Source organism: Anopheles coluzzii, chromosome 2, assembly GCF_943734685.1.
Source record: "Anopheles coluzzii chromosome 2, AcolN3, whole genome shotgun sequence".
In the NCBI taxonomy this organism is placed as follows: Eukaryota; Metazoa; Arthropoda; class Insecta; order Diptera; family Culicidae; genus Anopheles; species Anopheles coluzzii.
The window spans coordinates 116627571-116649828 of NC_064670.1; the positions used below are offsets into that span (position 1 = coordinate 116627571).

Consider the following 22258-nt stretch of genomic DNA (forward strand, 5'->3'; position numbering starts at 1 on the left):
ATCGGAGTTGGATTGGAGTTGATTGTGGATTTTTTCCAACTTTACCCATCACTAGTCGGAGTCGCTTTCTTGCAGCTACTGAACCTACTTCTACCTATAGGGTCGACCCGAACGATTGCGACCCGGATGACTCCGACCCGGTAGGATTGGGTCGACCCGCCCATGCCTAGTAAATAACCTTTTCCCAGTAAAATGAATAACGAGACAAAAACGTTGCAAAGATCTAAACATAAAATTATTATGAAAAAGAACCTCGTCATGATTCCACTGCAAGCAAGCTTTATTAAGTTAGCTTTCAAATTAAACCTTTAACGTTCGGCACGACGATTACACAAACATACTAATTGATTAAATTACTAAATAAACATGAAAAGCGAAAATTAAATGGAACGGAATATTCATGAAAACCTACACGCTAAGTGTGCACGACCCACAGCAATGAGTAACCTACATTTCCCCCGTTTGCTCTAAACCTGTTCCCGTGCCTTTTTTGGATCATAGTTGGCCTTCCGTAGATGGTGATAGTTGGGCAGTATCTTCCGCAAATAGTCCAGCTGTATCATTTGCGTTTTCTGCTTGTCCATCGCTTCCCGCTGCATGCACTGCGCCTCATAAACAATCGTCTTATCCGGCAGCGTTTGCTGACCAACTAACCGGCACCCGGCACCGATAACGCACCCACTCCCAACGGTAACGTCCGCCGACACGTAGCTCTTGCACTCGAACACATTCCGTTCGCCGATCGAAAGTGCCTCCACCGTGCAACCTACCTCGAACACATTGTCCGGCCCGATTATCAGCGGCTTTGCCGAACCTTCCGCCTTCAGTGCGCCGTGGTCCGGGTGATTCTCCGGTATTCGGTACCGCAACGTTGCGTACTCCTCGACGATACAGTTCTCCCCCAGCACGATCGGTCCCGACTCGGCAATGATGGTGGAGCACGGATGGATGACGCATCCGGAGGAGATCGTGATGTCACCCCGCAGATTGCTGTCCTCGCACACCATCGAGCGGGGCATTATTTTGAAGCTAAAACATAGCGTTTGAATGGTAGGGCTTGCTTCTCAAGTGCCGATTATTCTAAAACAAAGTAAAACTTACTCATTTCGCACAATATTCATTTCGAACCTTTCCGGTCTGCTGTGGAGTTGGACGTAAACAGTAAATAAACCGTTGTTGACATTGCAAGCTGTCAAATCAGCTGTCAAAACCCCTGCACGGCTGTCCCGTACTGAATACGCGCGTGTGCAATTCAGAATGACGTCATAGTAGGTGTTGCAGGGTTGCACAGAAAGAGACAACAATAGCGCGGAATCAAGAGGTTCGTTTTTTCATTTGAATTTAGAAACGTGGTACGAAAAATTGTTTCTCATACGAAGAGTTTCATTTTAGGTATAAAATAAGTGTTCGAATTTTCAAGAAACAAAGATAGAAAAAATATTTTTAAACAAATAGTTTATTGTAACAATTTTTTCCCCCATTTTCTGTACACCAGTCTCCTTCAAAGTGCCAATTAATGTGGCAATCGATTTTTTCTGCTTTTATAATACACTTTCCCTTGCCTTTTCTCCCACTTTCTTTCCACTGCACAATTTATTTGATTTTGTGTGATGTTTTTACAATTCCTTTACAATTGCTCAACGAAGATCCTCTTACTAAGCAAGCGCGCTGCGTGGATGCGCATCGATGCATCATGGGAAAAAGCTCATTTGGCATTTGTGATGGCGCATTTTGGCAGAACTTAAGCATTATACTAAGCACGCTCTTTTACCGCATACACAGCTATGGATATTCTGACTGCCATCCACATACAATAATCAACACGCTTCATTTGCTGCATCTACCACGTGCATTTGCGTAATGCCACGTGGCACTGTTTTAACTTAAGTTCTGTGGCACTTTCGAGTTCTAGTTTTTTTGTTTTGTTTTTGCATTCTACGCTTCTTGCTAATTGGCTGTATAATGTGCGCTATTGGCCACGCTCATCTGTGTAAGTACGGTATCCCATTTCCTAGCATTCTAGTTTTTTTCTTCAATTTCCTAGCTGTGATGTGACTATTAAACGCTTCTGCAAAAGATCAGTTTAAGCTCGGTTGAGCTACAGCAAGATTATAGGTGCGTGATGTTAAAGATTCACAATTATTTGCCTTACAATAAAAAAAAACCCTTTTTCATATCATATAACATCCCTAACGGTCGAAGTAATTGAGGAACCTAGTTTTTCGCTGTAGTCGTTCTAAAATCAAATAAATTTACGGAAGGAATGTTTTTATCTGCTTGTGTTTCGCCATTCTGGTGAACGAATTAGTTTACCACGTGTCAGTGTCCTTACAGTTGGAAGAATTAAATAATTACAATTTTACCAACTGTTCTTATTATCCTTTAGTATTTGAGCGGTTGTTTTTTTTTTTTCAAATCCCTTTCGAAAACGATTCAGGCCGAGTCTACGAGTAAATATGGAAGCAATAGCTGTCGAAATAAGTCTTACCAAATAATATCCGCTAGGCCAATGTAATGGTTGTCGGAGCACAGTTTCTAAAAATCTTTCCCCCTTTCCTTCTGTTCCACCTTCAAGTTGGCTGAAAAAGCTGTAATTTTACATTTTGCACATCCAGTTTGGCCAGTCGATAGTTTTTTTTTTTTTTTTTTGCTCACACGTAGTAGTCGAGACCTACTCTAACAACAATTCCGTCGGTAACAACGTTGTGATGATATTTTGCACCTCTTTCCACCTTTCCTCAATTGCAATACTTTACTACTGCCGGCACATTTTGCCACCTTCATTCGTCCCATTTGCAATTCCAGCAACGATCGAAAGAATTTTCCTTAATGCTTTCTTGCCCATATTTAATACCCTTCCTGTTTATCCCTTTTTCCTAGCTAAGCCTTGCGATATCGTTCGTTCGTTGCCCCGTTTCTCACACTATTGCGCACGTGCTTTATACAACGCACGCAGGAGTTAAGCTTGTGATTTTTACGCTATCAACCTTAACGAGGTATTATTGTTTTGCTTCCAGTCGAAGTACTCTTACTCGGGTAGCCGAGTAGTCGTTTATGTTTAGTCAGTGGTAGTAAAGTTCTATGTTTGACGCCTAGCAGTACCGATTGAGGAGCTCATAGGGTTGCGTACACAGATAACAAAATACACTCACACACACACGCACACACATGTGGCCACTAAACAGATTTCTGATTTCTCTGGCCATTATTGCATACCTAAAAGACGCAAACATTCACGAAAGAGTCATACTTGAATCATGCTGCCAAACCACTCACAACAAGAGGAAGCATCAGTTCTAGCTTTCCCTTCCACACACACACACACACACACACATACACTAGAGCCTGCCGGTTGTGGGCGCAAATAAAACAATACGAATCGCTCTACCGATCCCCTCCCTCCCGTGTCTACTCGTGTTGAAATTCCCACTTTTGTGTTTTAATTCCCGGATGACACGTTGCCACGTGCACGTAGCTTTTCGTCGAAAGGTCGCTACTGTCCAGGCACAGGCCCGACTGCTTGTGGCGCAGCTGCCGATGCTCGGTAAACTCCCACGTATCGTCGATATCTTCATCATCGATACACGGTATCATCACGACGAACTTCGATTCCGACTTGCTTGCCTGCACCGTCGCACAGCTGCGCTCGTTCCGCAGCACGTTGCGTTTCGTTAGCGAAAACAGTTGCGATGCGGACACTTCCGGCTTGAAGCAGGTGTAGATACCAAGGTTCCACGGTTTGTCCGCATTCTGCTGCAGCGTGTCGAGGCAGAGATTGTCCGCCTGGGAGGCCAACCGGCCGAATGCGCGCACATTGCGCGTCGGGATGAACTTCTCCGGGTACACGTTTTTCATGTACCAGTCGAAGCTTTTGCAGTGTAGCTTTTCGCGCAACACTTTCCGGTGCGTAACGTCACCGAGCTCGGGATGATCCTACGAAGAAGGGGGAAGAGCATGATTAGTAAAGGAAAAAATGGGAATTCAACCATGCAAACACTTACTTTCAGATCCGGTCGATTCAGGTAAAGCAGCTCGACGTAATCATCCATCCATACGATGGCCATCCGTACCGTGTTAATACCGTGCGTATCACGATCATTGGGGAAGCTGTGGAAAGGGCAACATATTTCAAAATCAAACATTCATCCCCTAAACGCACACCTGCGACACTTACGAGTAGGGGTGGAAATCGCGGAAGATGTGTCCAATGCGCGAGCAAGGAATCGTCTCCAGTGTACCACCGCACTGCCACACCCGGAAGGACATTTCCAGATTCTCTCCACCCCACCCGTCCATCTGCTCGTCGTAGCTGCCAATGTCCCAGAAGTAATCGCGCGCTATCGCAAACAACCCACCCGCCATCGTCGGACTGTACGTGGGACAGATCTCCAGATCCTTTTCCGCACATTCGCGCTTCTGCCGCTCCCGCTCGCGCTTCGTCACATCATGCCAATCGAAGTGGCCGTCCCAGGTGAATCCACCAATCTAGAAGGAGAAGCAGAATTGCAGATTGCATGTTAATCTTCTTTGCAATTTGTTTGTTTTACGTGACGTGATCCCACACCTACCTGGAAATCGTTGTAGTCGTTGGTGCTGTAGTAGAAGTTTTTCGCCTCGATCACATCGATGATCGGCACCAGGACGCTTGTGGGCGACTCCTTGATCCGCTCGAGCAGTGGTTCCAGCCACTGCGCCATACACTCACAGTGCGCATCGAGGAAGACTAGTACGTCGGCTTTCGCTAGCCTGGCACCGGCTAACCGTGCCCTTATTAATCCGACCCTGCAAATAAAAAAACGAAGCGTATTGTATGAAAAAAAAAGCCAGTACGCAAGCACAACATAAATCTTGTAAATTAGATTGTTTTTTGGACGCTTAAACAAAGAAAGAGGAAACCCCTCCCTTCCCCCCAATGAGTTCACACATCGTGTCACGGTTCGCTTAACCCTTGGCCTAGCCGTCATTCCAATCTCAGCCAGGTTTATTGTTGAAAAAGACTATTGTCTGCAATCAGACCGTTTTCGGACCGGAGGAAAACGAAAAAAAGAGTCCATTTCCTTTCGCTCTTACGAGCGCGGACGGACTGGAGTAATAAATACCGCCCAATGCATCTTAAATTTCGCCATTCGCACATAGCTGAATTTATGTAATCCTCTTCCAGGCGGGCCGTGCACCCTCATCGTGGGTCACTGAAGGTGACGCGCTGAAGACGCGAAGAAGACGGCTGCGTTTCCCGTGGCTGCACATTGCTGCAACCGATTTCGCACCTTTGCAAACGATCATTCGTCCACGGGCCACGAAGCCCGTCATTAATTTCACTTTCATATCAACTAGCGGTGGGCCCATTGTTGTGGCCGGGAGGAAAACCGACAGACTATGAATGTTAAAGGTGACATAAATTTTGAGCTTTTTTTGTTTGATTTTCCGCTTAGCAAATACAGCTCAAATAGCTCAATTCACACAATTGGAGTGGCTTCCTACCTCCATCTTCCCTTATTAGGGTAGCTTTATAAGGAAGAGGAATAAAGAAAAGGTGATTAGATTAGTGTGTCATTTCATTCGTAAGCGTGAAGGTAGTTGAATTTCCCCGCATTGCGCTCTGGTTGAGTTCAACAGTGCAAAACAGATGCACTTTGGTGGAACGGAGAAAATTGTCTATACCCAACAGCTTGATTGTCCACGGCTAACGAGCAAGAAAATTCTAGTACAAAATGATAATGTCTAATAAATTGTCCCTACCCTACCGGTTTGGTTAATGCAGCTCTTTTGTCAGATACCACACATTAACAGTTAATGAACCGACATATGGTGCCAACGAGCCTTAAATAGTTCACGCAAATAATCATTTTTAATAGACCGTATTATGTGAAAATAACAAGTTTATGATAGAGTCATTTCCACCAGAAAAAACTGCTCTAATTTCATTTAAAATGATAAAATAAAACCTGCATTAGCATTAGGTTGCCCCCGTAACATCTTTTTAATGTCCTCCTTCTGTAGCGAAACTCGTTTAAAACGTGACTCGTTGCAGCAGAATAGAAAAACGGGAGAGAGAGCCAGGAAATCTATTTAAATCGATATTCAATTGCCAATTGACACCGAATCCGGTCAACTACTTAACGATGTAACGCACATGTGCCCGCTGTGCGCATCGATATGATGCCGACGGGTATTGAATTTGATGCCAATTCCCTACTCAACGTTAGGACTGGATGATATCGGATTTAAAAATAATGTTCATTCCGCAGTTTCCGGAAAAAGAAGCAACGGGAATTGCAATACGATCTAATTGGTATGATAATATGGCATCCCACCAGATTGAACTGTTGTAATAAAAACGATCGGAAAACTGGCACTAATTGGCAGGGAATGGAGATAATATGCTGAATGCATCTGATTCTCCTTTCTTTTTGTAAATTATCTATCAAATTACTACATTTTCTACACTACTCATGCAACTCATGCGTTTTTCCCTCTCCCACTCCGGTCTATGCAGTTATAGGATCAAAGCGATTCTCGTGTGACATATAAAACAGAGAATCTATTATGCAAATTCTGCACAGCTAGAACCGGATACTTTGGCCCTAAAATGGTGATGCTTTTTCCATACGCTACAGAATATCATGCATGCATCGGCTAAACGAGGAATGAACACACACGATGCCACAAAGAATTCTGTTTCCATATTCAAAATTCGAAGAACGACGTGCGATGATGAAAACAGCAAGGCCTACTGTTGAACATTCCATCATAGGGGCCAGCGCTTTCACGACTTCAAACATTTGCTTTTTTTATTTATTTATTTTTAATTATGCAATTTGACATTTGGCCGGCTGAAATTGTGTCAACACGTCATACAAAAAACACACACATACGCACCAATCTTCACCCCGAAAGTATGTAAATAAACGGTTGATCGTAGTGTGTTCGAAGCGGTACGCAACAGCATTAGAGCAGTGCCTAACCTGTATCGATCAAAGGCCCCATCTCAAAGGCATCAGTGCGAAATAGAGATGTGCACACTGAGTAAGAGAGCGAGCTAGTGAGTGAACTGAATCCTCCAAATGAATGTATGGATTCAACTCAGTACGAAGTATTTCTATGAATCTCTTGCTTTATTTGCATTTTTTTATCATTAGAATGATTAGAATCTCAAGAGAACTCCCCTGCGAAGAGAGATAGTGAGTTGGATCCTAAAAAGACGGTTCACTTGTCGGATCACAGTGTGAGTGAATCGAATCTCAAAGAAGGAAGAAAAAGAAGATGTTTATTTTTTGTATGATTCTTGAGTCTTGAAGATTTTCTTAATATTTCGTATGTATCTTTATGAAGAATAATTCAAATATCTATAGTTACTCTTTCACTCTGATTTAAATAACTGATTTCTAATCCAAACACTGTACCTGGAAGTAAAATGTCAACGATGTAAGTTACTATTCGGCACAAATAATGATTAAATGAAATCCCGAAAAAGCCTGTAGTTAGACCAGAGAGAAAGAATTTTGAAGGCCAAAAATGTTGATCCAGAGTGTGAGTCAGTTGGATCCTACAAGAGTGAGTCACTAGTCGAGTCACAGAGAGTAAGTGAGTTGAATTCGAAACTAGTGAGCTACGAGTCGGGCCACAGAGTGAGTTTTGTAAATCCCAAAAAAAAGTTAGTCATTAGCAATGTGAAGCAAAACTTCAACCAAACCAAGATGACCCAGTGTCTTTGCTAAAGCATTTACTCAACCATAAAAAAAACGGTAAAGACATGTGTTTAAGGCTAATTTCATACACACTGTAATTAGGTTGCGCCGGGTAATGTTGGGACGTTTTATCGCAAATCAACCGTCCCTCCGTTTGACGCATTCGATATCGCGGGTGGTAATCACGTATTTATCTTGCATACTTTATCATTACCAGACCGGAGAGGAGCAAAGCAGGCAAACCGGGAAAGATTGACGGGACGACGTAAACAAATCGACCGTATAATTTATAATGCGATGTTACAGATAAAGACTGTTCTAATGCAACAAGTTTGACGTTTGATAATTGCTCCAGCTTAACCCCGATTTTGGCAGCACTTTTTATGTAGATGTCCCCTCGTAGTCCGCCCTAGTTAGGGAGTAAAAAGTGAAAACCCCACAAAAACTAAGCCCAGTTGCGACAACACTGACAAGTAGTTGCAAAATTTTCCCTGTTTCTCACTGTGTCAAAGAGATGCTTGTCACCCCGGTGAAACGCTAGATGATGTCTCTCAGCCCGCCATGCCCCTAGAACTAGTTTTGCAAGCATATCGGGGGTACTAAAAATTTACATTTTATCAACCACACGATACGCGATGCGAAAGGGGGAAAGATTGTACCCGTTGGAACGAGTTAGGTTTGGCCTCGAAAAAAAAGAACCTTGCCAATGTTGCTGTGCCACACTAGCCGGATGATAGTAGCGAAGACGACGACGACGACGACGCGTGATGATGCGGTTGGCATAATTAACCGCCACTCAAACCCACACCAGAGTGGAAGCGCGGAATTGAGATCACACAGGGTGTCCTTTTCCTTGTGGTTTGGGCTGTTCTTGTATTTTTTGGGGTCACTGGTAAGAAGAAAGGTTGGAAGAAAGTAAGAAAGCAAGGTAGCTACTGCTTAAGATCGCTTAAAGCTTTCTCTTTTACACAGCACACACACATTGGTTGTGGTTTCATATGCATTGTGGTATGCAAATTCTGTGTCCACCTTTCCTGCACATCCTTTCTGCGCGTTACTGCACCGCAAAGCTTGGTCGCCCAGCGGCGCATCGATTGGACCGGTTCTATCACAGCTGAAGGGGCAAACCCCAAACGAAGATGAGGCACACCACTCCACCGCATAACTGCAATGTTGTGTTCCTGTTTGTTCCATAGCAGAAGCATCCAACACACGGCTGAAGATCTGATTGGGGCTACAAACCATTTCCCCTTCCGTAAAACTAAATGGACGCAACGGCGCACACCAACCCATCGACTCTCCTGTGTCAACGACAACTAGTACGTGCAACGACACACGTGGCGCGGCGAACTAGCGAACGCCGCAGAAACGATAAATAATATCTGCGGCCACCGATCGCGCAGATCGCACACTCGATTGCAACACAGTAGCGCGCTGCAAAACCCCCAATGATTGATTGTTGTTCCCGACAGCGGTGGTACATTGTGATCATATCACAGGGATATGGAAGTGGGTAGCACATGAATGCACACCACAGGGTTGTGGACGTGGCATGTGCTGGATCGGAGCATGATGGTCGATCATCTGCAACGTCAGCTGCAATCATTCGATAAATCTGATGTTTTGCAATTCGGATTCGTTGCAACTGTGGAGAACACACTCCCACCTGCCCCAAACTGTTTGACTATTTTAACAACTTTTTTTTTTTTTTTTGAAGGCCTAATACCAATTGAATAAACGATTGCTGCTTGCAGGCTGCAATAGCATTGACGTCATCGGTACACAGTGAAATATCTGTAAAGTGTAGTCTCTGCTAGATGAATTGTTTCTATAAGATGAAGATTTTGAAGGTCCCGTCATATTCGATACATTTTTACAGTTAAATCTCTCTAAAGTGAATCTTCAAGGTGACCGTCAGCTTCGAGAGATATCCATCCATGAGAGCCCAAACCTTCATCTTAGAGAATTTCGACTGCCAAATCGCAACCTGCTGCTTGGAGGATATTCGCCTGAGAGATACATGCATCTTGAAGAGATATAAAATATATGGAATATGATGGGACCGTCAAAATGTTCATCTTAAAGACACAAATCATCTTGAAGAGACTACATCTTAAAGCCCGCTTTAGAGCCCCAGTGAAATTGAACGTGAAATGAATGGTTTTTCTGCTATATTTCAATAAATTTATATCAGAATTTGGCTTATTTCACACCAAAAGAAAGTATATTCAATTCCCCAACTATGCATGATATTGATATTAATAAATTAAATGCATTTCCTTGTGATTCCCCCCTTGGTTCACGGTGAAAAAATACGTGTACGATAAGCCAAATTCGGATACAAATTTATTGAAATATAGCAAAATAACCAAAATTTCACGTTCACTTTCACGCAACCTTAAGGTCGCTTTAGGTGTTTGATTTTGGTTTTTCCTATATTTCATTGATTATTTGTCAGAATATGGCTTATCTTACACCACAAGAAAGGATATTCAATTCCCCAACTATTGAATTAACCAATATGTGGGGCTCTAACGCGGGCTTTAGAAAATTTTTACTGCGCGAGCTTTAGAGAGATGTTAGGGCTTCGTAAAGTTGTAAAATTTAACAATAATCAAGCATTTATCCCACAAAAGCGGAATATTAGACTTGATTAGTCACCATGCAGTCACAGACAACTGATCTCTTTTGTCGCGATCAGCTCGAGTTGGTACTTGGATATTGTTCCTCAAAAACGACATTTACTATCCAGAATTGAGAACATATCGCTGTAAGCATCTTTGTTCGCTTGCAGTACACAACTAAAACATCTCTTGCTAATGCAAAACCCCTTTTTCTTCGTAGAAAACAACCATCTCGATCCATGTTTAGATAAAGCAAACCTACGGTACGGCCTCTAATACCCCAATGTATGCTTGTGTGGCCATCATGTATGTCATTGGATGTTTTCCCCATCCAAAAGCTGCATCGCAAATGATGGAACGGGGACACACAGACCTAACTCGATCAACATTTCAAGGCGATCGACTTTTCGTGACTTCGGATCATTCGCCATCCTCCACACAGTCCGGTTCGAGCCATCTTTTCTCGCTTTGCACAAACCGTTGTCATCTTCCAACCACGGAGAAGTTCAAACGGAGAAGCCCCTTAAACTGCACGAGTGAACTCCCCCCCTGCAAAGCTCACCGCCACCACAGACCGATCGTCGTGATCGTAGCCAGCCTAGCCGCGCGTCAATGTCGTGAAGAGGATCAAACAGCATAACCGCGTGGAAAGCACCGCGTGGAAAAAGGCCACCTTCAAAAATTGTGCCCAACACACCAGCGTATGAATGCACACGGCGGATGTTTTGGGGCCGGGGCCTATTAAACGGACCGGTTTGTGTGTCGCCATGCGACGCTTGTGTGCGTGTGACGGCGTGTGTAGGAACGGTACCGAATTTAAATATTTATGCTTAAGAGCGCCTTGCGCTGAAGACGAAGACGGCGACGATAGGGTGCGTGTGTTTGTGTGGGCCGCACGAACGCATCAACAGCTTTGCGATCTCCAGCTTTGGGCTTGCCCGGCCGAGTCTTTCCGAGTTCAAGGTGTGTGCAGAAGGCATTAGCGTTTGTCACTACGGCGGGAATGGAAGGATGGCATTCTGCGACGGTTTTAACAGCGCGGCGTTGGCACACGTCATGCCTGTCGGTTGACTCATTGCATTCTTGCGTGTGGGTAGATAGCGTAACCAACGTGACTATCGGAACAGGCAACTGCCATTAGCTGAAAACGGATGAGATGCGTATAGATTAATCTTTCTACGAACGGCAAACCGCTTCGTTTGGGTACAATTTAGATGTTGGAATTAATGTTTCAAGATTTTTCCAACATTGGAAAGTTGGAAGGTGACATTTACACCATTCACCTACTTTCATGTTCCGCGTGTCACGTACGACGATATGAACCAAAAAAAAAACAAACAACATTTACACCAACATAATTTGTATGCTTACGTTCTTTGACACAATGAAACGTGCTACCAAGAATTAGAAAGTTAAACATCTCCCGTTGTGCTGTTGCTTTTCGGTTTTTGCAGAAATAACTTGACCCTCGCGGCACGCAACCATTCACCGATTCGTGTCCCGTTAGCACAACAAACGGTGTCACGATGGCCAATGGTGGCCAACGATGCTTCGAGAACATTGTTGCCATAAACTTATGCAATGCATACATCTTGGATGCCGATTTGCTCGATAGTCGTTGCGTAGTAACGCCCTTCGTAAAGATTGAGTAACTGAAGGCAGCAGGCCGGGTGGGTTTTACTTTCAATCGAACAACACACTCACTCAACACCATCAACAACAAAAAATGGCTTCACTCAAGCGTCGTCCACACCTTAACAGCAACAATTGGAGCAGCAAATCGAGTAAGATCGAGCCGGTGGGTGATGTGTGTTGAATAATTTAGCCATCGATATGTGGTGGACAAAGCATCAGGTGGTACAGACCTGACACGGTGGGAACGTGAATATCTCATCACTGCAAAAAAGGAACACCCCGAGATTGATAAGTTTGTGATTTCTTTTCTACACACAAAAAAGACCTCAACTCATCAGCAAAGGCACGCACACCTTTGGGGCAACCTTGCGGCCCTACCAGGTTCACCAATTTGATGAGCAAAACGTTGCACCATGAACACACACACACGTTGGGAGATTGTTTTGCAGACTGGCTGGCTGTCATTTGCCTTTCCTTTCCATCGTTTTTTCCCCCGAAGTCATGGCATGCTTCGCCCCGAAAGCCACGCAGCAGCAGCAGCACGCTAAAATGCCTTCCAAACTAGCCGGCGCGTAGTGAAAGCGCGCAACTATCATTTTTCTCAAGAAGCGTACACCGAAAGCGAGTAAATCCCGCAAAGGGTTACACTTACGCCGTGGTCCGTTTTGTCAAGGTGTACACATCAGCTCAGTGATTGTCCAAGTTCAACCGTGCGTGTAAAGGTAAGGCGGTTGCAGTGAAGATGGCCACCCCATCGGTTAGTGCCGTGTCAGGCCGCACAAACTAACGATTGCGTGATGTTGCACTACGGCTGTAAGTACAACGACCAGTACAGAATAGGTGGGATGGAAATTTGACCACTAATTTCATTGCAGCATATCCCATATCCCATCTTCACATAGGTCAGTTTTAAGTACTGAGCGACAAACGACAGAGAGTCATTAAACACGGCGCAAATGTCAGGATCAGCAATTTGGCAACAACCAAAAAGGAAAAAAAAAAAGGAAAGTCCAGCAAATTTGGAGGCTTTTCTCTTCATATTAGCGAGAGCAGCAAGCAATTTCTCACACGCCGTGAATTACCTTCTGTCCCCAAAGTAAATGAACACTTTCAATGAGGTGTAAAGAATGGAGCATTATGTGAAGATCGACTGAATTTTTTTAAAGATAATCTGGCCTTCATCATCAGATAAAAGGGGAGGAAGAAGGGATAGAAAATAGAATCTCATCCAATTATGAGAGGGAGCAAAAAACATTAACACTTACAAAACGGTTCATAACTGCGCTGCGCTACCTTTTTGCGTGCAGCTGGTGCGTGTTTGCGCATACACCTGCAGTAAACCAAACACAAGAATTGCTGCTAGTCATTGTGAACCCAATTTCCAGCAGAAGCACAGAAGAATCCACACACCACGAGATGAAAACAATAATTTCCGTTTGGTCAGTACGTTCCTTTTAAAACCTACCAGGCGATCAAGCCCTACCAACAGTTCCAACAGCTGACTTTTTGGAGAAACTTTGGAGACCACAAAAAACCCTTTCCTCTATCTCTCTCTCTCCTTCACAGCATCTGAGACGGGAGATGCTGGCCTTTGTTGTGTAAATTATTAATAATTTTCACCATGACCACTAACCTACCACCACCATCATCATCACCCTCATCGTCCGGGAAGAGGAAAAGGCGGGATGAATCATGGAAATGACGATGGAAGCCAAAAAGAAGGAAAGATCAGCGAACACTTTCACTCGCGATTAGTGTGGTATGTGTGTGTGTGTCTGTGTGCCCGGAGTGCCCATTGCTTTGCTGGACGATGGGACGGGAGAGTTCGAGAGACACGCCGCCCTTCCTGGCCAAGGTGGGACTTTTGAATGCAACGCCAAGACGGAGCGACGACACACGATCGTTTGCTTGCGAACCGGACAGTCGCAGAACAATAGCAACATTAGTGTACTTTCCTATTTCTTTGTCGTATCGCGGCGGCACTAGATGTAGCTGCTCGTAACATAAACCTCGGTACGGCAGTTGTGTGTGGCTGGCAGTTTTCCTTTAACGATCGGTAATAAAACAGCAAATATTCTATTTCACCCATCGCACCCAATGGATCGCATCATATCCGCACACACACATGATCGGTTCGTTCGGTTAGCGAGCCGAACGATCTCCCTTTGCCTATTTCAAACATTTTGTGGGGAAAATGGAATGGAAACTCGTGGTGAGGCAAACAGAAGCAATTATAACGGTGCCGGTTTAGATTATTTACAATCGCACGCCTGCCACACGTGGTACAATAAACGCAAGACGGTGGAGCTGGAGGCCAAGCCCGAACCATGTTGTAAAATATGAAAGATGCGGTTAGATTAACAGTGATGCTGTTAAAGTGAGTACAATATTACAATAAGGCTAGCGACTGACCAAAATGATCCAACACAACGCAGTAAATGTCCAAAGCAATACAAAATGATGCACAATGCCAATCCCAATTACACTGCCACTAACAAGCAAACAACGGGTCAAAAAATGCATTAACCATTTCTTTAACAGTATTACAATTCCCACGGATCAGGTGCATTAAGCAGGATTGAACATTATTTAACAATTAATTAGCGTTTAGTACACATTTGACGTGGATGGGCGTACCACTCACTGGGCGCTACAGGAAAAGGGCTCTCTAGAAAGCATTAGCTCTGGCTGGCTGGCTGATAAGTATCAATAAAAACCATCCAGGCTCCCTCGGAAGCGAAACGAACGATGATCAAGGCGTGCGGGCGCGCTCGCCGAGTGAGCCGAATAAGTAATTCAACCATTGCAAACACAATTGCTTAACACCGGCAGTAAATGTTTATCTTATCGGGTTTAATTCACCACCGTTTTCATCCCACCACCCACCCCCCCCCCCCCCCCCCCACCCCGTACACACTTGCGACGTGGCAGGGCAGCGCCTGTACGGGACGCAACCCGAAGACCCGATCGCACCTTTGGTAGCGCGTGCGGCGTGGAAATTAGCTCCATTAGGCAAGCTAGAAAAGTAACCGACTCATCGTGGGCCGTTTGAGTGAACTTCTTCTTATTCATCTTAGGGGAAGGAAGAACAGGCGGAGAGAGAAAATGAAAAAGTGTAGTGATTACCAAAGCGTTAAGAAGCTTAGCCGTGTTGTTGGCTGCCATTACCGCTATAGGCTACCAGCCCGCGGACGATCACTCGTTCTAAGATAGCTGAGGCCGATATAGAGTTGGTAAATATTCGAAGGAAAGACTGCTTTCCCTTCGTGCGTTGATCTAGTGGTCTGAGTGGTGCCCCATTTTACGTGGTCGTCGTGGAGTTTGTTTTCCTCTTTTCGTTGACCAAACCACACTCAGTCCATTCCAGCCGTCTGACTGGGTAAGCCGTCCCGAAAAAGACTTGGCCCAAAGCCAAGCCAAAACGAAGAGACGAACGCACGAATGTGTCTTGCTCTTCTGAGGCAGTAACGAGAACGTTCCGACCGCACGGCAAGATGGGGTAAGGTTGAAAGTAGTGATGGGAAAAATGAAGTTTTTGTCGGAATCGCCTCTGGCTAGCTTCGTAGTGCTTTTGGAATCGATTCCGGATAGTAGTTCTGGAATCAGTTGCCGGAATCGATTCTGAAATCGGCCATTTGTGGAGTCAATCCTGATTCCGTTACCAGGGCAAATTACGATTCCCTAGTCCATTTCGATTCTGGATCCGATTCTAATTCCACACCCGCTTCCGATTCCGGAACCGCTTTCGGAGCCAACTTCGGAATCGGCTCCGGAATCAGCTCCGGAATCGGAATCGATTCTCGCATTGAAATCGGCTCTTGAATTGATTGCGAACACGGACACAGAATTGGGTATTTCCGATTCCGAACTCCCGCCACTATCTGGCTGGCTTTCAACTAGTTCCGATGCTGGAATTGATTCCGGAGCCAATTCCCAAAATCGTCCTGGGACCTTGATTCCAGAGTTGGAATTAGCTGAGATAAGAATAAGAAGTTTCAGAAGCGAAAACATTCCGGTAATCTCCATAAGAATGGATCGTTTACAAGTAAGTTTGATTGGCTCAAAACGTCTATTCTTATGGAGATGCCGAAACCGACTTCGATTTCCAAACCGATTCTGATTTCGGAGCCAATTCCGATTCCAGAGCCGATTTCGATTTCGGAACCAATTCAGATTCCGGAACCAACTCCGGAGGCGATTCCGATTTCAGAGCCGATTCCGATTCTGGAGCTGATTTCGGAATTAATTCTGGAAACTGATTCCAGACTTATTATCTGGAATCGATTCCAGAATTCCGACGAAAACTTCAATTTTCCCATCCTTACAGCCAGAGCAAGTGATTTTGACGGTCGACGTTGGCCAAAAAGCTGGAACGTGTCCATCCAATTATGGAGAGATGGCGAACTTGCACGCATCTAGAAGTTGATGAACTTTTTCTACGGCGAACGTGGGCATTTATAGCATTATTTGTGTTTGGTTATTGGATTTCGAACACAATAAAGTTGTCCCAGTGCGTGAAGGAAGCGTTTTTTTTTTTTGTCTCAAAAATCTGTTCTGAAAAACTGTAAAAGAGATCATATGAAAACAGGTTTTACAATTCACAGCTACCCCCTGCAACCAGAATAAACCTAATGAAATGACCACAATTAACAACTAAAAACCAAAAACTAGAAAAAAAAGCTGTCTAATTATAACAATACAAGCGTTTATGTAGCGAAACGAAGCGGGAAGTCGGTAATCGAGAATCGGCCCTAAAGAAAGGCAGCGCACATAAAGAATACTCCCGTCACTCGGCACTTTGGCCTTGGCCGTGGTGGGCCCGCGATGGGAAAAAAGCTCACACACCGGTCCCAGTGGCTGATGACGTGGAGAAGAGCGGAAACAATCATCAAGCAAACACAACATTCGTAGCGCGTTGTAAGAAAAATCCTCCCAAAAAAACAACAGACAGCCACAAACGACAGAGGGCTCTGGAACCGGCGCGCCTCTGCTTGTGTGCGTGTATGGAGTGACGTGAGAAATGAGTCAACGGTAGAACCGCACGCGGGCGCGCGCTCGCGCTACCTTCCACCCGGATACGTGGCCATCCGCGCGTGCAGCACACTGTGTGCGTACGAGCGTGCACACATTTGACGCGTGGTCGTCTCCTGTTTCGTGGATCGCGTGGAACACTTACCGCTGTCGCTGCCGGAGCACCTTCACCTTCGCCGGCAGCCGGGTCCGGACGTAGTAGTCCAGCTTGCCCTTCAGCTCCACGTTGGTGCTGCCGTCGTCGACGAGAATGATCTCGCGCAGCAGCCGCCCGTCGGCCGTGTTCAGCACGCTGTGGACCGTGCGCAGCAGCACCGAGTAGGGCTCGTTGTAGAAGATGATGATGACGCTGGTCGAGGGCAGGCCGGTCAGGTCGTAGTGCTTGCGCTTGCAGGCCGGATGCCGACCGTCCGGCGGTGTCCGGTTGTAGCTCAGATGCTCGCTCAACTCCTCGTTCAGCGCGATCGTGGCCAGCTGCTTTTCGCCGATTTCCTTCGCGTCGCCCGTCAGCTCGACGCCCTCGCCATTGTTGCCGAGGCCGGGCCGCTGCTTGGCCAGGTCGGCCAGCACGAGCCGCTCGAACAGGGCGTCCCCGCTCGGCGGCAGGGCCGGCAGCAGGTTGCCCTTGTTCAGGGGCCCGCCGGCGGCCGCTTCGGCCGCCGCCAGCAGCTCCAGCCGGTTCACATCCAGCCCGAGCTGGGCCAGCGGTTTCGCCTGCTCGAGGGCCGGGCTGCCGAGCGAGTTCGGCGAACCGTTCAGGTTCTTGAAGTAGAACAGCACGAACAGCCCGAGCACCAGCAGCAGCAGCACGCGCGTGTACAGATTGCGCCGTATGCTGAGCCCGCCGCGGAAGAACATTGTGCCCGCCGCTACCTAACACTACCTCCTTGCGGTGTATTGACGCTCCCTGCCTTTTAAAGCAGGCTTCTTGTTCACTCTCTTTCTCGCTCGCTCCCGGTCAGCTACAGTAGCAACGAGATGCCTTCCTTCCGCCCAGCACGATCATCGAGACATTCGGCGCTGTCGCACGCTGCTTCCGGGTTGCGCCTTCTCAATTCTGGTTCTGGTTCTGTTAGTGTGTACAAATTTTCCGCTTCCTTTCCTGGCTTCCCTATTCTCGTTTAGCCGAGATATCAATCAAATTCGATGCCACACACACCACACAGCTGCTTGACATTTCCGATGACGAGGTGTGACGAGACGACGACGGGACTGTGTTGCTTTGGCAGATGTTCAGAATTCTATCAACAAAGTCGCAGCAACCGCTGGCTATTTGCTTCCTCTTCACACTCAGCGGAATAATTATCGCACTGTTTTGCTTTTGCACTCTTCGCAGCATCCAAAAAAAAGCACATCAATTGATGGCAAACATTCCCTATTCTCTCTGTGATGTTTGGTTTCGTGTTTTCGTGTTGCTTTAAAAAACTACACCATGATAAGGATGTGGTGTGCCCCTTTGCTTGACCGGAGATGCATGCACTGCAGCAACATGTGCCCGCGTGTGAGTGAGCGCGCGCGTGTGTGTGTGTGCGGTTGCTACAGACTCCCTTTCTCTTCGCCAGTTTCAAGGACGGATGCACAAGCGCATTGATGAGCTAGATTTCAATAACACCTGTCGAAGGAACCGCTGGAATTTCCCGAAGAGAGCGATTGGGACTCGGACCACAAACGCGCACACTATCACACTGCCCTGGTGGCCCTTCAACTAAACAGAAAACAATAAACCAACAACCTTCCGGGGGCTATCAACGGAGACGGGAGCAGTAAACAACGGAGACGGCCGCAATCGCAACACACACGACGTAAGAACGACGTAATTCCTGTTTCCACACTACACTGCCATTGCACAGAATTTTCACCCCCGGTAATATGCCGGTACAGTGCAAAACACTTGCTAAAACAACCTATCACGAAAATGGTTAGAACCTTTTTGGCTGCTGGAAGAACTGGAGTTGGATCACTTGTTGGAGTTGGTTTCTCCGTGCAGCCGCTTTCTACGCTCCCGGGACTCCCGCGGGTAACTCGATTCTGCTCGGTCTGCCGTTTTTCGGTGCGCTTACCAGACGGAAAACGGGTTTTTTTTTCTTCTTCTTAGCACTAAACCTCCGCTAAACCCCCGCACACGCACTCATCGCGGCACCGTGTGTATAACCAAAAAAATCAACAAAAAACAGGGACGCGAGCAACCTGCGAGACACCTCCGCTCGGGACGGGGTTGAAAAACTGTTTGAACAATGAAGCAACTGACAGCGAGCAACGCAACCCTCCTCCGTCCGAAACGTAAACAAAACTGCCCGATTGGCGTTAAGGCGCCTTGCCATGTAGCGTTAACAGTGCCAGAGAAAAGGAAAGTCTTGTGTTGAGGTGATTTTTTTTTGTGCAAGAAGATTTTTCAATAGGGTTCTTCATGTTTGTGAGTGGAAAACACTTGATACAATTTAATGTAAATTCATTTTTTAGTTTTATTACAGTTGGACCGAGAAAAGAGGGGAAATTTCACGTACAATTCCCAAAAGCGTTTACACACCCTGCGGAGACACCCTGTGTCATGCTGGCAATATTTGTTCTTTGGGTATTGGATGTTTTGACAATATCGCATTTCGACTGTTGTTTTCGATTTAAATGCACATTTTCAAAAAGGAAGTAAAAATTGGTAAGAATAATTAACTTTTTACGAAAATTTATCTATATTATTCGCAAAAAGCTCGCTCGGCCAATGTGATTTGACCGTTTTCTATTGCATGCAATACAAGTCATGATTTAACAGATCAAAGGAGGCGAAATTAATGGAGAAATTGTTGTCCAAAGACCTTTCGGACGAATTAGGAAGATATTGCAACTGTGATACACGACGAAACAGGCCCCAAAATCAAGTACATGGAATTATGAAGACAAAAGTAAACTATAGGTATGTTTTTAACTTAACGGTCTAATACAGACTCTACTGGATTATTTCTACATTAATCGCCCCTGTAAATAGTTGATAGCGGTTCGAGGAAGAATCAAACCCATTGATATTTTCTCATCCTAATGGAAACTAGTTAAAACCACATTCGTACCAATATCCACATTTATTTAGCCTCAATATAATGTATTTGGAATATCCTTTCTGTACTCTTATGCAACACACATACTCACAAAAACCGGGACGCTGGGTAGGAATGAATTTCGATTTTACCATCGTTACAGATCCAAGTCGACCCGTTGTCTCCCTCTACGATGGCCTGCACTATGCAAGCTCCAACGACATCAGGGCTAGCAGGGGGTGAAATAAGAAAAGAAATTCTATAATTCATTGCCGTCCCAAAAACAAAAAGTACCTAAACTCTTACCTTTGCGGCGCATACGGATGTTTAAATTCGCGAAACATCGTTTGCAACACCTCGATCTCAATCGACAGTGAGCGGCAGTTTTCAAACATCCGAGTACGCGTCCCACCCGGACAGATGATGATAAACTTGACGCCAGTTTCGCTGTACACAGGTTCAACCTGCCGGTTCAATTAAGTAAGGTTCGATAAGTTGCGGGCGTAGCTAAAAAAACGATCAGCCATACGCTTACCCCCAGCGATCGTGTGAACCCAATTAAGCCGTGCTTCGATGCACAATAGGTGGGAAGAAATGGGATCGGTTCTAGCCCTGCTGTTGATGCCACATTCACTATAACGCCACCCTTGCCACCCTTCGCCCGGGACATCAAGTTCAGCGCAATGAGGCATGAGTTGATCACACCCGTCTTTCGGATAAGGATAATCACGTGGTATCAGCTATTAAAGTCCACTTCTTATGGTGATCTGCGACCGATCCACTTACCAAATTAACGCCGATCAGTTTATCGGGTACTTCACTCTCAACGATGCCGGCCGAATTCACCAAGATATCGATCGAGCCCAGCGCCTCGATGATGTCCCGCTCCAGCAGCTGCTTCAACGCCGCACGATTCGAGATGTCGCAGATTTTGCAGAGTATCAGCGCATCGCCACCGCTTTCTTTCAAACACGACAGATTGGAATCGGTCAGCTCCACCACATCAACGATGCACAGTTTCTGCAGCAATTTTTATATAACCATTATTCTCACGAACCATTCGCCTCGCACATTAACATTTAAAAGTGTGATGTTCACCTTCACTCCCTGCCTGAGCAGATGCTGCCCTATTGCCATTCCCATGCCACCGCAGCCACCAAAAACGACCGCACTTTGACCCGCTAGAGACATGCTGAGATCGGTTGAACTGCTGCACTGGCAATTGATTGTCGTTTTTTTCACCTTCACTTCCACTTCCGCGGCTGTAATCGGATAGGACGGTGCAACTGCTACGAACGGTGAATGATGAATGCATGCTCCATCTGAGATGCACATTTTATTTTGTTGGTACAGTACAGTAACTACCTATACACCGAGCCACCATTCCTAACCGCATACCCCGGTGGTTCCGCAGCAAGGTGAACCGCGCTAATTAATTGCTACGCTGACTTGGTTTAGGTACACGCGCATTTGATAAGCACTCACATAACTGCAGTACTACTCTTTGCTCACAACCTAGGATAATAGTGGGGGGGAGGGGCGCCAACGAAGTTCTAAAACGGGTTTAAACAGGCAACACGCAAAACTACAGTCGTTAACAATAGACTGAATCGTATCCTGGTATCTCTATTATGGTTAAAAGATACTGCTCATCTGAGCCTGTAATAAGGAGTCGCCAGCTCTTAACTGCAGCACTCTGCTTCTTAAAACACAGACAAAAAAGAACAATAAATTAAAGCTTACAAGTGTGAAACATTGTAAGGGCGGTGTTATGCAGCACGCTGGCAACATCAAGAAACGAAGTTCTTAAAAAAACATTCTGAAGGAGGGCAGCAGCAGGGCATTATTACAAATTAAATTGCGTTTTTAACGCCCACATTATTCCTACTATTTGACATAATTGATCATACAGTACAATAATAATAATTCCCAAAAATAGAATATTTCTACCGTCCCAATCCTTGTGTGTCCCCTCTTTATTAACCTTTTTCATTAACCAGTCACATTTCAACGCATGCGCATCAGGCTTTACTGTCATGGACATGGGGATATATCAGCCTGAGACGGGTTCGAGCGACGATTAGGAGAATCTTTCGACGCTTGAGAACGCGTCAACGGATTTGGCAATCAATGGCTTACACTTAAGCAGATTAATCCATGCCCAATTCCTATGTAGGGGGAAGTGCTAGTGCTATCAGTACAAATGTTTAGTTTCAGCCGATTGGAGCATTTAATATGTGCACATTGTAAAGTA

General features: G+C 45.6%; 3 protein-coding genes across 3 annotated transcripts; all 3 read right to left on the minus strand.

Annotated features, from left to right (window-relative positions):
* Positions 1-256: 256 nt before the first annotated feature.
* On the minus strand, positions 257-1211 carry LOC120952130 (dynactin subunit 6). Its single transcript, XM_040371291.2, has 2 exons — positions 1102-1211; positions 257-1029 (listed from the first exon to the last, which is right to left on the minus strand). Exons 1-2 carry the CDS (start codon positions 1119-1121, stop codon positions 468-470), a joined length of 582 nt encoding a protein of 193 aa, XP_040227225.2. The 5' UTR covers positions 1122-1211; the 3' UTR covers positions 257-467.
* A 227-nt stretch (positions 1212-1438) lies between these two features.
* LOC120949235 (polypeptide N-acetylgalactosaminyltransferase 1) lies at positions 1439-19250 on the minus strand. The gene is made up of 5 exons (XM_040366405.2): positions 17124-19250; positions 4569-4782; positions 4175-4485; positions 4002-4107; positions 1439-3933 (listed from the first exon to the last, which is right to left on the minus strand). The coding sequence occupies exons 1-5, from the start codon at positions 17834-17836 to the stop codon at positions 3409-3411; spliced, it is 1869 nt and encodes a 622-aa protein (XP_040222339.2). The 5' UTR covers positions 17837-19250; the 3' UTR covers positions 1439-3408.
* Positions 19251-20030: 780 nt separating this feature from the next.
* LOC120953310 (alcohol dehydrogenase 1-like) lies at positions 20031-21327 on the minus strand. Its single transcript, XM_040373119.2, has 5 exons — positions 21103-21327; positions 20791-21024; positions 20540-20713; positions 20311-20468; positions 20031-20233 (listed from the first exon to the last, which is right to left on the minus strand). Exons 1-5 carry the CDS (start codon positions 21193-21195, stop codon positions 20113-20115), a joined length of 780 nt encoding a protein of 259 aa, XP_040229053.2. The 5' UTR covers positions 21196-21327; the 3' UTR covers positions 20031-20112.
* Between the last annotated feature and the right edge of the window lie 931 nt (positions 21328-22258).

Bases quoted from the DNA above. Each gene is read 5' to 3' on its own strand.
- LOC120952130 (XM_040371291.2), bottom strand. From the start codon at position 1,121: ATGAATATTGTGCGAAATGA. The intron at 1,030-1,101 runs GTAAGTTTTACT...GCTATGTTTTAG, and splicing joins ATGAATATTGTGCGAAATGA to CTTCAAAATAATGCCCCGCT.
- LOC120949235 (XM_040366405.2), bottom strand. From the start codon at position 17,836: ATGTTCTTCCGCGGCGGGCTCAGCATACGGCGCAATCTGTACACGCGC. The intron at 4,783-17,123 runs GTAAGTGTTCCA...TTTTATTTGCAG, and splicing joins GTGCTCCGGCAGCGACAGCG to GGTCGGATTAATAAGGGCAC. The intron at 3,934-4,001 runs GTAAGTGTTTGC...CCTTCTTCGTAG, and splicing joins TGAATCGACCGGATCTGAAA to GATCATCCCGAGCTCGGTGA.
- LOC120953310 (XM_040373119.2), bottom strand. From the start codon at position 21,195: ATGTCTCTAGCGGGTCAAAGTGCGGTCGTTTTTGGTGGCTGCGGTGGC. The intron at 21,025-21,102 runs GTGAACATCACA...AAATTGCTGCAG, and splicing joins TGCTCAGGCAGGGAGTGAAG to AAACTGTGCATCGTTGATGT. The intron at 20,714-20,790 runs GTAAGTGGATCG...CTTATCCGAAAG, and splicing joins AACTGATCGGCGTTAATTTG to ACGGGTGTGATCAACTCATG.